Source organism: Stegostoma tigrinum, chromosome 2 (genome assembly GCF_030684315.1).
Source record: "Stegostoma tigrinum isolate sSteTig4 chromosome 2, sSteTig4.hap1, whole genome shotgun sequence".
Taxonomy (NCBI): domain Eukaryota; kingdom Metazoa; phylum Chordata; class Chondrichthyes; order Orectolobiformes; family Stegostomatidae; genus Stegostoma; species Stegostoma tigrinum.
This window is the reverse complement of record NC_081355.1, coordinates 159,875,220-159,891,517: the sequence shown is the minus strand read 5'-3', so window position 1 is coordinate 159,891,517 and position 16,298 is coordinate 159,875,220. Positions and strand designations below refer to the sequence as shown.

At 41.9% G+C, this 16,298-nt stretch overlaps 1 protein-coding gene across 1 annotated transcript in view; it reads right to left on the bottom strand.

The window, feature by feature from the left end:
* Positions 1 to 7,074: 7,074 nt before the first annotated feature.
* The window catches only part of LOC125448776 (repressor of RNA polymerase III transcription MAF1 homolog), a 44,903-nt gene continuing 35,679 nt past the window's right edge, over positions 7,075 to 16,298 (bottom strand). Inside the window, exons 6-8 of the mRNA XM_048524303.2 lie at positions 11,701 to 11,820; positions 10,943 to 11,062; positions 7,075 to 8,085 (exon numbers count right to left, since the gene is read on the bottom strand). Coding sequence (XP_048380260.1) covers positions 8,064 to 8,085; positions 10,943 to 11,062; positions 11,701 to 11,820 — 262 coding nt within the window. The 3' untranslated portion in view covers positions 7,075 to 8,063. The remainder of the gene's footprint in view (positions 8,086 to 10,942; positions 11,063 to 11,700; positions 11,821 to 16,298) is intronic.

The following is a 16,298-nucleotide window of genomic DNA, read 5'->3' as shown; positions in this document are numbered from 1 at the left end:
GACGCCAGCTCCAGCTTAAAGCCGAGCCGCCCCTGGTCAGGAACATTCCCAGTTGATGGTTGGTTTTGGGGGGGAAAAGGCAGCCCCGGGTTGTCCTGAGGCCATTCCGGCCATATCCAGACTCCAAGGGAGGGGGGGCCAACCCTGGGCTCCAAAACTGAGCAAGACCCCATTTAAAGTTGAACACCTGAAAATGGCCCAGCTCAGCACAACAGTTCATTCTCTGGTGCTAAGATAACACGGTGTGGAGCTGGATGAGCACAGCAGGCCCAGCAGCATCAGAGGAGCAGGAAGGCTGACGTTCCGGGTCCAGACCCTTCTTCAGAAAATAGCAGTTCCTACTATCTCATTCTCTGGTGCAGTGAGTCTGATACATCAAGGGGTTGACACAACTTTTAATGCTGGTTTGAGACATTTCCAATCTCTGTTGCCATTGACTAACCATTTGCAGATACTGTGCTGAAAGTCCCCAGGATACAAACTCAGGCTTCCACTCCAGGACTGTGGGGTGTCGCTTGGTGGGTCGCTCTTCAGAGGTTTGGTGTGGACTCAATGGGCTGAATGGCCTGCTCCTACACTGTGGGCATTCTACAATTCTACCAGGGAGTGTGTGTTTATATCAAGTGGACAAACATCAAACCACAAATATTTCCACCACATCAGTGGCAGACTTTACGTTCCTGTCCTAGCCCAGTTGGAGCCTCTATCATCGCTAATTCATAGTTTGACTCACAATGCCCTTAACAGGGGAAATTTCCAGGATTTTGACCCAGTGACAGTGAAGGAAGTGATACATTCCAAGTCAGGATGGTGAACTTGCAGGTGGTGGTGTTCCCATTTATCTACTGCCCTTGTCCTTCTAGATGGAAATGGTCATGAAGTTCTGCAGTGCATCTTGTAGATAGTACACACTGCTACTATTGTCGGTGGTGAATACTTGTGGATGTGGTGCCAATCAAGCGGCTGCTTTGTCCTGGATGGTATCAAGTTTTTGGAGTGTTGTTGGAACTGCCCCCATCCGGGCAAGTGAGGAGTATTCCATCACACTCCTGACTTGTGCCTTGTGGATGATGGTGGACAGGCTTTGGGGAGTCAGGAGGTGAGTTATTCGCTGCAGGATTCCTAGCCTAAGGCTTCTTAAGAGGCATTACAAATTACAAGCTGAAATTTGGGACTGGTGAGCTGTACAGCCATCCTCCAACTTTCAGTGGTCAATAAAGATCACAAGACTTCTCAAACTTCAAAATGGGGTCATAGAAGGAATATATCTGGGGAGTACTGACCTTGCCTCTGAACTGCTTTGTAGCCACTGTGGTTATATGGCTAGTCAAATTGAGTTTCTGGTCAAAGTTAACCCCCAGGATGTTGATGCTGGGGTAATTCAGCAATGGTGATGCCATTGAATGTCATGGGGCAATAGATAGATTCTCTCATGTTGGAGGGAATGATCATTGTTTGGCATTTGCGCAGCATGAATGTTACTCGGCATGTTTCAGCCCAAGCCAGGATATTGTGCAGGTCTTGCTACATTTGGACATGGACTGCTTCAGCGCCCAAGTTACAAATGGTGCTAACGTTGAATAATTATCGATGGACACCTCCACTTGCAACAGAGTCCATACAACACGAAACAGACCCTTTGGTCCAACTCATCCATGCCAACCAGGTTTCCCAAACTTATTTAGTCCCATTGTCTGCATTTGGCCAATATCCCTGTAAACCTTTCCTGTTCGTGTATTTGTGCAAGTCTCTCTTAAATGGGATAACTGCATCAGTATCTACCACCATGACATTGACACTGGAACTAGTACTGCAGAGACCCATATAATGTTCTGGGGACCAGGGTTCGAATCCTGATTGTTGAAAACCCCATCTGGTTCACTAATGTCCTTCAGGGAAGGAAACTGCCATCCTCACCTGGTCTGGCCTACATGTGACTCCAAACCCACAGCAACATAGTTGACTCTGAACTGCCCCCTGGGCAATTGGTGCTGGCCAATAACATACGTATGTATGTTTTTTTCAAAAAAAATCCTTTGAGAGTTCATTCCACATACAAAACATCCTGTATGTTAACAAGTTGTAGCTTACAATGAAGGGAAGGTAATTTAGGAAGCAGCGCAAGGGAACTGCTGCTGAGATGCCGCATTTTTCTAACACAATCCAATTTCTTCCTCTTCGTATACATCAGTAACAGGTGACCTAAAAATTTCCCCAAACCTTCTGCCCAACCACTGTTCATTGTACATTTTTTCCTTTAGTTATCCACAGGACCCAGTCTTTCTTTCTTAATCAAATGCGTGCTTAATTAAAACTATTTACTTACACTTCTCCACCCTTTTCCTCCCACATTTCAAATTTTGTCATAGAATTTTGTTAGTTTTCCATTTATCCAATTCCCTTCTGTAAATTGTTCCCTCTCTACTTTCAATTATCTCTTTGCATTTTCTGTCAGCCACTTCAAACAAGTGCCACTCTGGTTACTGAACTTCCTACCAGTTTTGTCCTAATTGCTCTATACCCATGATTTTGGCCACATCTACCAATTCCCCTTAGCCTGCTCTGATCCAGAGACCAATCCCAGCCCCTCCAGTCTCCCAACCCTGTACTATTTAAGTAAATCTCCTCTGCTCCTTCACTAAAGATACGACTTCTTCTTTCAAGTGTCGTGCCCAAAACTGACTAATGAGACCCAGAGATTTACAAAGAGAATTTACCCTAATTTCCTTACTTGTCTACCTTTGTAATGGACAAGTCAACAATCTGGTGGGTTCTCTGAAATTAAGAGATCGAATCTTTCACTCAAGAAGGCCACCATTCCCAGTTGCCAAGCAAAGCATGTTTTATTTGTTGTGTGAAAAGACCAGAGAAAAATCAACAAGAATTTTAAAATGTTGTACATGGAGTAGGTGACACAGCCCTTAAAAAAATCAGTGCAATAAAGAAAATCAGACACAATTTTCCATCCTTTTTAATAAGAGTTGGTGTATTGTGGCTACTGTCTTTCAAAGATGAAAATCTTAGAATGAGAATCAGACTATTTAAACACACTTATTCTGGAATTAGAGCACAGGAGGCTATTCACTCCAGCAAGCCTGTACAGCAGTCAGATGTTACCAAATAGTCTAATTACCTTGCAACCATTTCTTAACTTTGAGAAGTTATTAACTCGGTTTCCATCACACTTTTGTGACAGTTGACTTTCGATGACTGCATACAAAGACCCCATATCCCTCTTTACTAATTATACCAAATTATAAATCTTGCTGTGTGGTCACCAACCATCTTGCCAGTAGAACTCTTTCTGTATCAATCCTCCTAAGATTATGAATCACACGTTACAAAGTTTTTGCTTTTAATATCTAATAGCTGGTGGCCTTTGAGAATAGATAATTTGAGCACCTTTCACCCTCAGATAGTTAGGCAGGTTGTTGCTTGGTTCACAAGACAGGGTTGCAGTTTGCATAGACTTGCACAGTGATACGCTGCAGTGTCAACAACGGGAGGTCAACACTGGAAGATTTTAATTTTCCCCAACTTCAAGAGATTCTTGAGGAGACCTAAACCTAATCTGCAGCTTGTATCCCAAAAGTGTCGATAATGAAGAAAACAAATACTTACAAGGGATGCCTGCTGTTTTTTGAAGTGTAGCCTCCAAGACGTCCCTTTGCCCTTTCAATATAACTCACGTACTAGAACCACCTTAAGGTACAACACTAGGAGTACGATGATCTCAGCCCAATACTGAGGTGGATCCACATGCCCTTAAAAAGTGATTGATGGACAATATCAAACTGCTCCAAGGCCTTACCTGGCAAATAACTTCATTCACTTCAGAGTTACAGAATGCCCATTTGAGGACAGGTTGAAGTCATTCCTTCTATTTCCGATTCAAGTGAAGAACCTGTTAAGCGCATTTTTCAAAAATTGGGTCACTAGTAATTTAGGGAAATGTCAACCAAGTTGTACACAGAAGGTCCCAAACAAGGAGGTAAAGGACCAGGTAACTTTCTGGCTGAGGGATGCTTATTGTCCAGGACACGAGAATATCCTTACACCTGTTGAAATATGGCAAGGGATCTTTGAAACCTAGCCAGGAGGTAGCTGGCATCTTGGATTCACACAACAATGCAGTAATGTCTCAGGACTAACTCTGAGTGATACTCTCAGCATTGACCCAAGGTTAGACCACTATAATGGGGTTCAAACCCTTGGGCTTCTGACTCAACAGCAAGACAGCTTACAAAACGGATTTGAAGGGTGGCAAACTGGAGAAAAATCAATTCAAGCTATTTGGTACAGTTTGGAGTCTATGTTTACAATCACTCTTTAGATGAGGCACCAGAACACTTTGGTCTCATTTAGAACCAATTCTTCTAAATAAAGGACAAACCTTTTCTCGAGGGTTCAAAAAAACTAGATTGGGAAGTTCTTTCAACACAGCCAATGTCCAGGGTTACCCAAAAGAGGAATGTGGCTTAACCTCAAGGTGTGCCACTCGTCCCTTATATTGTGGATAGGGCTCCTGCTGGTTCACTGCCCAACTCAGGATGTGACTGCGTGTGTACAATGTACTTGGGGAGAACAAGAGCCTTTGGACCTACAGCTCCCAAAAACACTATCACTGGGGTGGGGGTGCAGTACACTCACCTCCCATTTGGATCAGTTGCAAATTCAATTGCTCTGACTGGTCACTAGCTCCATTATAATTATGTCATTAACTAGCAAGATAGTCAAATAAAAAGGGTAAACTAGACAGACTGCAGTGTTTTTTTTCATCTAGCAATTCCTATGAACTAACTTATGTATTGATCTCTGACAATGAACCTCAGTAGACAAAATTCTTAAAAAATCACAAGCACAGCAATCAGATATGTTTTGGTTTACAAACATTGGCTCACATTAGAAAGTTAGCTTAGGGGAGGTCTGTGCATCAGCTTCCCCCATCGCCAATGCAAGTAAGTAGCTTAACATTGCTTTATACAAACACCAGAGTCATTCCTGAAGATTATATTAAACGTACATGGAGCACTTTGTCCTCATTTCCATTGGCCCAATGGAAAGATGCCATAATGGACAAGCTTAACGATGCTGGTGATCAACTTTAATAAAAGATATTAAACAAGCCCAACTCTGGCACTTCATGTGAACAGACTGCCTCAAATGGTTCTGTGTTTCTCTTCTAATATCAAGAGCATTCAGGATTTTGACAGTGTTGTAGAAATATTATACATTCTATAAACCAGGCATACAAAACGAAAAGTGCAAATTTTCTAAGTCAGCTACAAAAAGCTGAAGACGGGTTCAATTAAGTGCATAAGCACTGTATCTAGACTGTAGGCTTCTCAATTCCTGAATCTCAGCAAAACTCACAGGTGAAGCAGCATTAAGGAGTAAAAAAGGATAGGGAAGCACAGGAAAAACAACAAAATTGCAATCTCACTTATCACTGACAGGTGAATAGGTGCCTGTTCCAACCTGTGTAACTTTATTCAAATTTTAAGTTTCTTGAGTTCAAATAGAGAGAACACTTAATGAACGACCGCAAGGAATGGATTGCAGAGGAAGTATTCACTCCCTTATGCAGTACAACGATGCAGCAATCAGATTACTAACCCAGGCAGTCGACACATTCAGTCCGTAAAAGTGGTGAATTTTGAATTTTTCGGAACACTATCCTAGAGGATAGTGGATGCTTTCTTACTGAATATATTCGAGATAACTAATATGGGATGTATTAAGGAAAGTAGGGGAGACAGACATTTCGTATAGTCATACTCAATGGGAAGACAGGCTTGATAAGTTCCATTATCTACTTCTGCTGCAATTCCTGCATTCCTACTGCCTTGAACCTCAGATTTTTGAAAAGAACCACTCATAAAGAAGGCATATTGTTTCAGACTTGAAAGGGAGATACAGAAGGGGAATCAGTGCAGGCAGGAGAGAAAGAACAAACAAGCTTTTAATTCAGCCTAGTCAGAAAATGGGACACATTGTATCTCCCAATGATCAGTCATGGTGAAGACTCAAGCCTCTCCTACTCTACAGAGAAACAATGTTTTGAATTTGAACATACTTCCCTTTATCCCAAAACTCCTTCCCCCTTATGCAAAGATGAAATAATCTGAACAATTCAAAACAGTTCATAAAATCAGAATCCCTATAGTGTGGAAATAGGCCACTCAGCCCAACAAGACCACATTGCCCCTCCAAAGAACATCCTACCCAGACCCATTCCCCTAACCCTGCACTTCTCATGTCTAACCCACCTAACCCAAACATCCCTGGTCACTATGGGACAATTTAGCATGGCCAATCTACCTGGCCTGAGCATCTTTGGACTGTGGGAAGAAACTGGAGCACCCAGAGGGAACCCACACAGACACGGGGAGAACGTGCAAACTCTAAAAAGAGTCGCCCGAGGGTGGAATCAAACCCAGGTACATGGCGCTGAGGTAGCAGTGCTAACCACTGAACCACCTTGCTGCCCTTTGACTGCATCAAACTGGATTATATTAGAACACAACCAAATCATCATACTAGGCAAAAAGATGGAGAAAGCCACGATATTGGAAACTGATGCCTCCTGAAGTGACAACAGCGAGTATAGTACTATCAAGTTCAGAGGAACAACTAATATTTAGGGCGGTCGTGAAGTCCCATCTCATCACTGCTGCCTAGCTGCAACCAAAGACTCATTATTGAGGTGAAATTCTACAACTGCTCGCAGCTAAATTTTCAAAGTTTTAGCCTGATGGCATAATCTAGTGGAAATACTCCCTGCGCCCCTTGTAATACAGAGAGTTTCATAACAGATTGCAAAAGCCAGACCTCAACTTATCTCAAAATCAAAGTTTTTCCCTTACTGGTTATAAGAAAACTCAACAACATACTTCTAACATATTCAAGAGATAACAGGAACTGCAGATGCTGGAGAATCTGAGATAACACGGTGTAGAGCTGGATGAACACAGCAGGCCAAGCAGCATCAGAGGAGCAGGAAAGCTGACGTTTTGGGCGTAGACCCTTCACCACAATTCTGATGAAGGGTCTAGGCCCAAAACATCAACTTTCCTACTCCTAAGATGCTGCTTGGCCTGCTGTGTTCATCCAGCTCTACACCTTGATATCTCTTATTTCTAACATATGCAAAGCATTTAAGCTGATACAATATTCGTGAATCAAAAGATATACTTAAAAGACGACTTTACAGGGTGAGTGCGTGTGGTCGGCTCTGCCACACTGCAAGCTCCAATTTAGAACCAGAATAGAGGAACAGCAACAATCTAATTGACTACAGCCTGCTGAAAAAGAAAAACCACCAGAATAGTTCAAAGGTCTTTCAAAAAAAGAAAAAATGGGGCAAGCGAGATGGAAAAACTTCAGCATTGGATAAGACAGCACAAGCACTTTAAAAGCAAAACAAGATGATTATTAATCAGTTGTCCTCGGGGTGCAGAACCTGATCTAGTCCTCTACAATCAGTATACTCAGCTATAAGCCAGCAACACAGGACACCAAACACATGCTGACAGACAGTGGGAGGTATTGGGCACTTTGCAGAAATCACCAGGAAGTTGACAGTGTGCTGATTTTCAGAGTTGTTATGCCAAAAAACAAAATCCTTCACAACAGCCAAGAGCTTGTAAGTGCAAAGCTGACCCTGATCCATGGAATACACTGGTGTACTCATCCTTTCTTCTCACGTAAGACAACAGTTTGTTCACTTGGCTTTTTAAACATGCCAGATCGTACATGTAACAAGAGATGAATGTCAGCGATGGAGCCAAAAAGAACTGCTACAATGACTCATCCACTCTGGTAATCCTGGGTCAAAGGACAGGAGGCAGCCATTTAAAAACCAAAGGCCTCCTGAGTGTTTCTGGTGCAATACTCTCAAAACTCACCGAGTCTACCAACAGATCTGCACCAAAGTCAAAAATAAGTTTAAATGCCTGAGATTAAAATGAGGAACACATTGGTCTTTCAGCTTCACACATTTGCAGTCCATTTAGAGGTTACAGGAAGCAAAGGTGCTGAAGAGTGGGTGATGTGTTCATTGCTTAGACGCACACTGCCTGGTACCTGAGGAAAGAGAAAAGGCTATTATACATCAATCAACACTGTCCTTCCCTTTGTTATTATCTCTAAAGAATGGTGCCAAATCCCTGCTGAGGTATAGATGTACTAATGTGCATACCTTCAGCTCAGATGCAAGCACCAGCAGAATTTGAGCTGGTAGGTGGCACTGTTTGGTCCTCACTAGGACATTAGTTTGAGAGTCAATGGACAGAAATCTGAAGCATAAACCCATCCCCAGTCTGAAGTTTCTCCAAACCACCAGTAAACTCCAACTATGGAACTACTAAGTTGGCTACTTATGCAACTGCTGGTAAACTAGACAGTGTGATTCAAAAGCGTATTTTGTTATTAACTCTTTTTGAAAATCATTCACATGATGAGGGCGTTGGTGGCTGGGAAGCATTTATTGCCCATTCCTAGTTGAGAGTCAATCATATTGCTGTGGGTCTAGAGTCATATGCAATCCAGACCAGGTAAGGATGGCAGGTTCCTTATCCACAGGACATTAGTAAACCAGATGGGTTCAACAAGGATCAATTCCAGATTTTTACTGAATTCAAATTCCACCAGCTGCTGCACTGGGATTTGAACATGGGTAGTCAGAACATTACCCGGGTCTCTGGCTTACTAGTCCAGCGATAGTACCACAAGACCATTGCCTCCCTTGCTCATAACTTTGTTCATTTCAGACCTTGCTTCCTCCAGTATCTGCCTCACTCCGTGGATGAGGACTCTCATTTCTCCAAAATAATCTTTTAGCTCGACTGTTGTGTTCTAAACCATTCTGGGTAAATCTTTTCTGCACCTTCTTAAAAAGTGACCCTCAGATCCTTCCTGAAGTATAGTGACTAGATCTGAATGTAATACTCCAAATGTGGTCTGATCATAGCTTTATAGAAAGGCCTGAAATATCAACTACTTTTATTTAAATAGCACCTTAAAACACTGAAATGCCCCAAAACAAAGTATAACATCGAACCATATTAGAAAATATCAGGTCAGATAATGAAAAACTGAGCCAGACATTAAGATTTTAAGAATGGTCATAAGAGGAAAGTGAAGTACAGCAGCAGAGAAATATTGAGAAGCAACTTCACGGCTTGGAATCTAGGCAGCTGAAGGCACAGTTGATGCTGCCACTGAAAGAAACTAGGATTTTAAGAGTTTTTCTTCTGGCTTCCACTATAGAATCACATGACCAGGTTGCCCAAAAGATTAACAAAATTATAGGGCTTAAATTTCATTTCAAATGTGCTTTATTTTGGAATTTTGCACAAATCTGATTGCAGAACAGAAGACATCTTTTTCTAAGAATCATTTGAAATTCCATTTGTGCACTAGAACAGTCTCATGAAAATGAAGAACCCATTGGATTAGGCTTCCAGAGGTGGCGGAGCTGGAGACAGAGGGATTTAGATGCGACACTCCAAAAAAGTTAAAAAATTAGAATCAGGACGTGTCTTGACCCAAGATGGGTACACATTAATGATAACTATACTGACCAGGGATTCACTGTGGGATAGCTGGAAGAGATTTCAATGTCAAATCTTGCCAAAAAAAACAGAAGGCCTCCCAAAAAAAAAGAGGTAACCTGTAACTAATAGAGTGCCACGGGGATCTGTCCTGGGGCCACAACAATTTACAATATATATTCATGACCAGGATGAAAGAAGTGAATGCACTTTTGCCGAATTTAAGCATGACAGTCCACAGAAGGATTCAACAGGTTAAGTGAGAAAACAATTTGACAGATGGATTTTAATGCAGAAAAATGAGAGATTACGTATTTTGACACAAAGAATAGAAGAACTGAATATTACTTAAATGGAAAAAACACTGCAGAAGTTGCTGTACCAATGGATTTTGAGGGCCTTAGCGCATGAATCACAACATGCTAAAAGCCAAATTGAGGGCGAACAGGAAGGCAAATAGATTGTTGAGGGACAGTAGGAACTGCCGAGGCTGGAGAATCTGAGACAACACGGTGTGAAGCTGGATGAACTTAGCGGGCAAAGCAGCATCAGAGGAGCAGGGAAGCTTGACGTTTTGGGTTTTTGAGGGCTTTATTTCAAAGGGAACTAAAGATGGAAAAGTCTTGCTAAAACTATACAAAGCAAGAGTCAAACTACACCTGGAATACTGAACATCTTCTTTTCTCTAATTTAAGGGAAAACACTGGTATTGGACCATCCAGAGAAGGCTCACTAGGTCAATCCCATGTATTGAGGGTACTTCTTGGGAGGCAGTGAGCTTATAATGAAAGGAGGCCTTGTTGGAGCAATCAGGATTCTTAAAGGACTTGACTGGGTAGATAGAGAGGTTGTTGCCACTTGTGGAAGCAGTCCAAGATCAGGAGGATCACCCCTACCCTCAAACTCAGTGAATCAGCAGAATTCCTGACTGCAGAGGGCTGTCTAGGCCGAGTCACTAAGTGTATTCAAGGCTGAGACAGACTGGTTAATCATAAAGAAAATCTAGAGTTATGCAGCAAGTGAAGTTCAAGATCATCAAATCAACCATGGCCTAATCAAATGGTGGAGCAGTCTGGGTGGGCTGGATGTCCAACTTCTGCTTCTATGTCTCATGGCCTTATTACATCGCCTGGCCTAAGTTAAATGGCATGGGAAGAAGTTAGAGTTAGCAAGGTCAGGTTATAATATGGTGCTCATCATAATTATTTAAGACAGACAGAGTGTAGGTATTAGTATTCAATGCCACTGATCATTGTGTAGTTAATTTTTTTCCCCAATTTAAACTATAACAGACCACAGGAACTTTGAAGTTTACACAAAGTGGAATATTATGCATTAAAAAGGACAAACATCTAAATTTTGTGAAACAGCTCATAACACAAACAAACCTGGTCTCTTCGATTGCTTCTGCTTCATCCTCATCTTCATCCTGACTAAGGAGGGTGTCATCTTCCAGATCCATATCAAAGTTGTTGCTGGTCTCAGTGCCCTGACTATACAAGTAACCACTACAAATTAAAAAAAGGAAAAGTTAAATGGAGCAGGCAGCCTCTGCATCACTAAAAAACTCCATTATGGGGGACGTAACGGCCTAGTGGTATTATCGTTGGAGTGCTAATCCAGAGACCCGGATAATGTTCTGGGGATCTTGCTTCGAATCCAGCCATGGCAGATGATGGAATCTGAATTCAATAAAAATATCTGGAATTAAGAGTCTAATGATGACCATGAATCCATTGCGAATTGTTGGAAAAACCTATCTAGTTCACTGATGTCGTTTAAGGAAGGAAACTGCCATCCTGATCTGCTCTGGTGTACGTGACACCAGACCCACAGCAATGTGGTTGACTCTTAACTGACCTCTGGGCAATTAGGGATGGGCAATAAATGCTGCCTGGTCAACAATGACCTCATCCTGTGAATGAATAAAGAAAAAAAAGTCTACAACAAGCCTTTCATTTCAGTTTATCAGGGATTTAGGACTAACATGCCAAGCAGTAGAGATGAGAAACCCTGATCCAATCTCTGAAAATTTTAGTCAGCTTCACTCCTTCATCTGTGCAACAGATCGAGGAAACAAGCTGCCAGTTCAGTCAGTCTTAGAATTAAGTAACCAGAGAGCATGTCAAATAGAATGAAATCATACCTTAGAGAGCGGCACGTGAAGAACACAATCCTTTTGAGTTTCTTGTTATAGAAGAAATAGTTAAAAGACCAAAGGCTGCCTTCCTCGCCATATGGGTCTGAGTCCAGATCAGGATTGTAGCTAGAAAAAATTCCGTGCACAATTAAACCCATAAATTGATATACATAAAGTTAAATGTCAAAGTTTTGATAATGATCAGGTGCACAGCTGAAGTACACTAGAATGCAACTGATCAGTACGTGCTATTCTTCTACACCTGCAATGGTAGTAGATTCGCCAACTTTAGGTACATTTAAGTCGTCACTGGACAAGCATATGGACGTACATGGAATAGTATAGGTTAGATGGGCTTGAGATCGGTATGACAGGTCGGCACAACATTGAGGGCCGAAGGGCCTGTACTGTGCTGTAATGTTCTATGTTCTATGTTCTACCTCAAGACAAAGTACAGAGTAAAGTCTGATTACCAGTCTTGGGCCTATGATTTCAGATTTAAAATATTCCTTGCTGTTCAATTCTAGATTACAGTAAATGAGTTTTTGTTCAATGTCAGAGATCTTTTTAATAATCATTTGATAGTACAAAAGTTGAACACTGCTAAAATAAAATACATTTTGTAGAATATTTTAATTTTGCATTCATCAGGACATTATCACAAGAACATAAAATTTGTTATGACTCCAGCCAATGTTATTACTAGGCAAGTCAGGTCCCAGAATGATATCTGGCTTGATTTTTTATTTTTTAAAACGATTTTTCATGAGCAGTTCTCACTGAAATTTATGCAATCACCACTTCAAGTTTGGTTCTATCAAAACAGAAGCTTATGAAAAGGGAAGCCATAATAGAAGAAAGTAAACTAGTTACATGTAACTTAAAGATCTGAATCTAGATAAAAATATAATTCCATTGATCCCAACACAACCCTATTACAATTGCCAAAGAAAATAGCCTTTGCTATTTCACAGTGTTTGACTTAAATGTGGCTTCAATTTCCAGTTTTGAGAATCTGATAGCCTCTTCTGTGATTCTTCATACAAATCAGCGAGACACTGAACTTCAAGTAATCCTTTCATGGTTTATAGAACATAGAACAATACAGCACAGAACAGGCCCTTCGGCCCTCGACGTTGCACTGACCTGTGAACTAATCTAAGCCCGTCCACCTACACTATCCCATCATTATCCATATGTTTATCCAAGGACTGTTTAAATGCCCCTAACGTGGCTCAGTTAATTACAATGGCAGGTAGGGCGTTCCACGCCCTCAGCACTGAGTAATGAGCCTGCCTCTGACATCTGCCTTAAATCTATCACCCCTCAATTTGCAGCTATGGCCCCTCATACAAGCCAACATCGTCATCCTAGGAAAAAAGACTCTCACTGTCCACCCTATCATCTAATCCTCTGATCATCTTGTATGTCTCTATTAAATTCCCTCTTAGCCTTCTTCTCTCCAATGAGAACAGACCCAAGTCTCTCAGCCTTTCTTCATTAGACATCTGCTCCAGACCAGGCAATATCCTGGTAAATCTCCTCTACACCTTTTCCAATGCTTCCACGTCCTTCCTGTAATGGGGCAACCAGAACTGCACGCAATATTCCAAATGAGGCTGCACTAGCGTTTTGTACAGTTGCAGCATGACATCACGGCTCCGGAACTCAATCCCTCTACCAATAAAACCTAACACACCACATGCCTTCTTAACAACACTATCAACCTGGGTGGCAACTTTCCGGGATCTATGTACATGGACACCAAGATCCCTCTGCACATCCACACCACCAAGAATCTTTCCATTGACCCAGTATTTTGCCTTCCTATTATTTCTCCCAAAGTGAATCACCGTATTTATCTGTATTAAACTCCATTTGCCACCTCTCAGCCCAATTCTGCAGTTTATCCAAGTCTCCCTGCAACATTCTTCCACACTGTCCACCACTCCACCGACCGGTCATCTGCAAACTTACTAACCCATCCACCTATGCCTGCGTCCAAGTCATTTATAAAAATGAAAAACAGCAGTGGTCCCAAAACAGACTCTTGAGGCACACCACTAGTAACCGGACTCCAGGCTGAACATTTTCCATCAACCACCACTCATTGCCTTCTTACAGAAAGCCAGTTTCTAATCCAAACTGCTAAATCTCCCTCAATCCCACACCTCTGTATTTTCTCCAATAGCCTACCATGTGGAACCTTATCAAAGGCTTTACTGAACTCTATGTACACCACGTCAACTGCCCTTCGCTCATCCACATGCTTGGTCACCTTCTCAAAAAGCTCAATGAGGTCTGTGAGACACGACCTGCCCTTGACGAATCCATGTCGACTATCTCCAATCAAATTGTTGCTTGCTAGATGATTATAAATCCTCTCTAATAATCCTTCCCAAAGCTTTTCCTACAACAGACGTAAGGCTCACTGGTCTGTAATTACTTGGGTCATCCCTACTGCCCTTCTTAAACAAGGGCACAACATGTGCAATCCTCCAGACCTGTAGGCAATGATGACTCAAAAGGTCAAGGCCAAAGGCTCCACCATCTCCTCCCTAGCTTCCCAGAGAATCCTCAGAAAAATCCCATCCGGTCAAGGGGATTTAGCTACCTTCACACCTTCTAGAATTGATAACACCTCCTCCTTACTAACCTCAATCCTTTCAACTCTAATAGCCTGTAACTCAGTCATCTCCTCTACAATAGTCTCCTTTTCCTGAGTGAAAACAGATGGGAAATATTAGTTTAGCGCCTCTCCGATCTCCCACAGGGTCCACACACAACTTCCCACTTCTGTCTTTGACTGGCCCTATTCCTACCTTAGTCATCCTCTTATTCCTCACAGCTGTAGAAAGCTTTAGGGTTCTCCTTTATTCTACCTGCTAATGTCTGCTCATGTCCCCTCCTTGCTCTTCTTAACTCTTTAAATCCTTCCTAGCAAATCTGTAACTCTCCATCGCCTCATCTGAACGAACACGTCTCAACGTCACATAAGCCTCTCTCTTCCGCTTAACAAGGGATGCAATTTCTTTAGTAAGCCACGGTTCCCTTATCTTCTCGCTTCCTCCCTGCCTGACAGGGACATACCTATCAAGGACACACAATATCTGTTCCTTAAGCCAGCTCCACATTTCGATTGTCCCCATCCCCTGCATTTTGCTAACCCATTCTATGCCACCTAAGTCTTGCCTAATTGCATTATAATTGCCCTTCCCCCATCTATATCTCTTGCCCTATGGCATATTCCTATCCCTTTCCATCACTAAACATAACTGAATTGTGGTCACTCTCTAAAGTGCTCACCTACCACTAGATCAAACACCTGGCCTGGTTCATTACCAAGTACCAGATCCAGTGTGGCCTCCCCTCTTGTCGACCCTTCCACATACTGTGTCAGGAAACCCTCCTGCGCACGTTGGACAAAAACTGATCCGACGTACTAGAGTTATAGCATTTCCAGTCAATGTTGGAGAAGTTAAAGTCTCCCATAATGACCACCCTGTTACTTTCATTCCTGCCCAGAATCATTTTGCGAATTCCCTCCTCCACATCCCTGGAACTTTGGGGGCCTATAAAAAACTCCCAGCAGTGTGACCTCTCCTCTCCCGTTTGACCTCAACCCATACCACCTCAGTAGACGAGTCCTCGTCAAAAGTTCTTTCAGCCACCGTTATACTGTCCTTGACTAACAAAGCCACACCTCCCCCTCTTTTACAACCTTCCCTGATCTTTATGAAAGATCTAAACCTTGGAACCTGCAACATCCATTCCTGACCCTGCTCTATCCATGTTTTAACCAAATGCTTCTGATTTGTAAATTTATAAGTAAAATCCTTTTATTGAGGTAATCTATTTCTTAAGTTCTAAAATACCTCCCTTCTTAGAAGAAATTGTTTTAAACATTTAGCCAAGACTTCTATAAAAAACTGAAAAAAGGAAATCACCATGATCATAAAAATACATACAAGTTAACCACTGACCCCTGAAGAGTGACCAAAACTTATATGCCACTAGTTCAAATCCAAATTCTAAAACAGGCAATATCTTGAAATTTAGGCAAGCAGATTCAGATTGCCAAAGATGCCATGGAGACTGTACCCATTAATACCAATCGACAGCCAGGATATTTTGACTAAAATGTTAAACCAAGCAGATTGACCAATTGCCCTAGGAAATAAAGTAGTGCCCCAACCAGTAAATGACTGGCACCTAGTTTGTAGAATTAAAAGAAAACCACACACTGCTGAACACATTGTCTGTCTGAAAAGAACAGGGTGGTATATTAATGCATGCAGTTTCCTGTACACATGGGAACAACATTGTAAGAATGACTTACACTGATAATCAAATTTAAAACTCATTCAGGATTATCCAGAAAATGCTGTCCAATTGCATTGCATTTTTTTTTGCAAGTAGTTGGGTATAGCTAGTATCTCGCTTGTAACAACTGCTGATATTGTGTCCAACACAATTTGCTCATCTTTGGAACATAACCTACGTATCAGGAATCGTATTGGCACTGCTTGATAATCCTGAATGTGCAAGGAGTTATACTGACAGCCAATTTAGGTTTATAGAGTGGGCATGTAGTACTGCACACT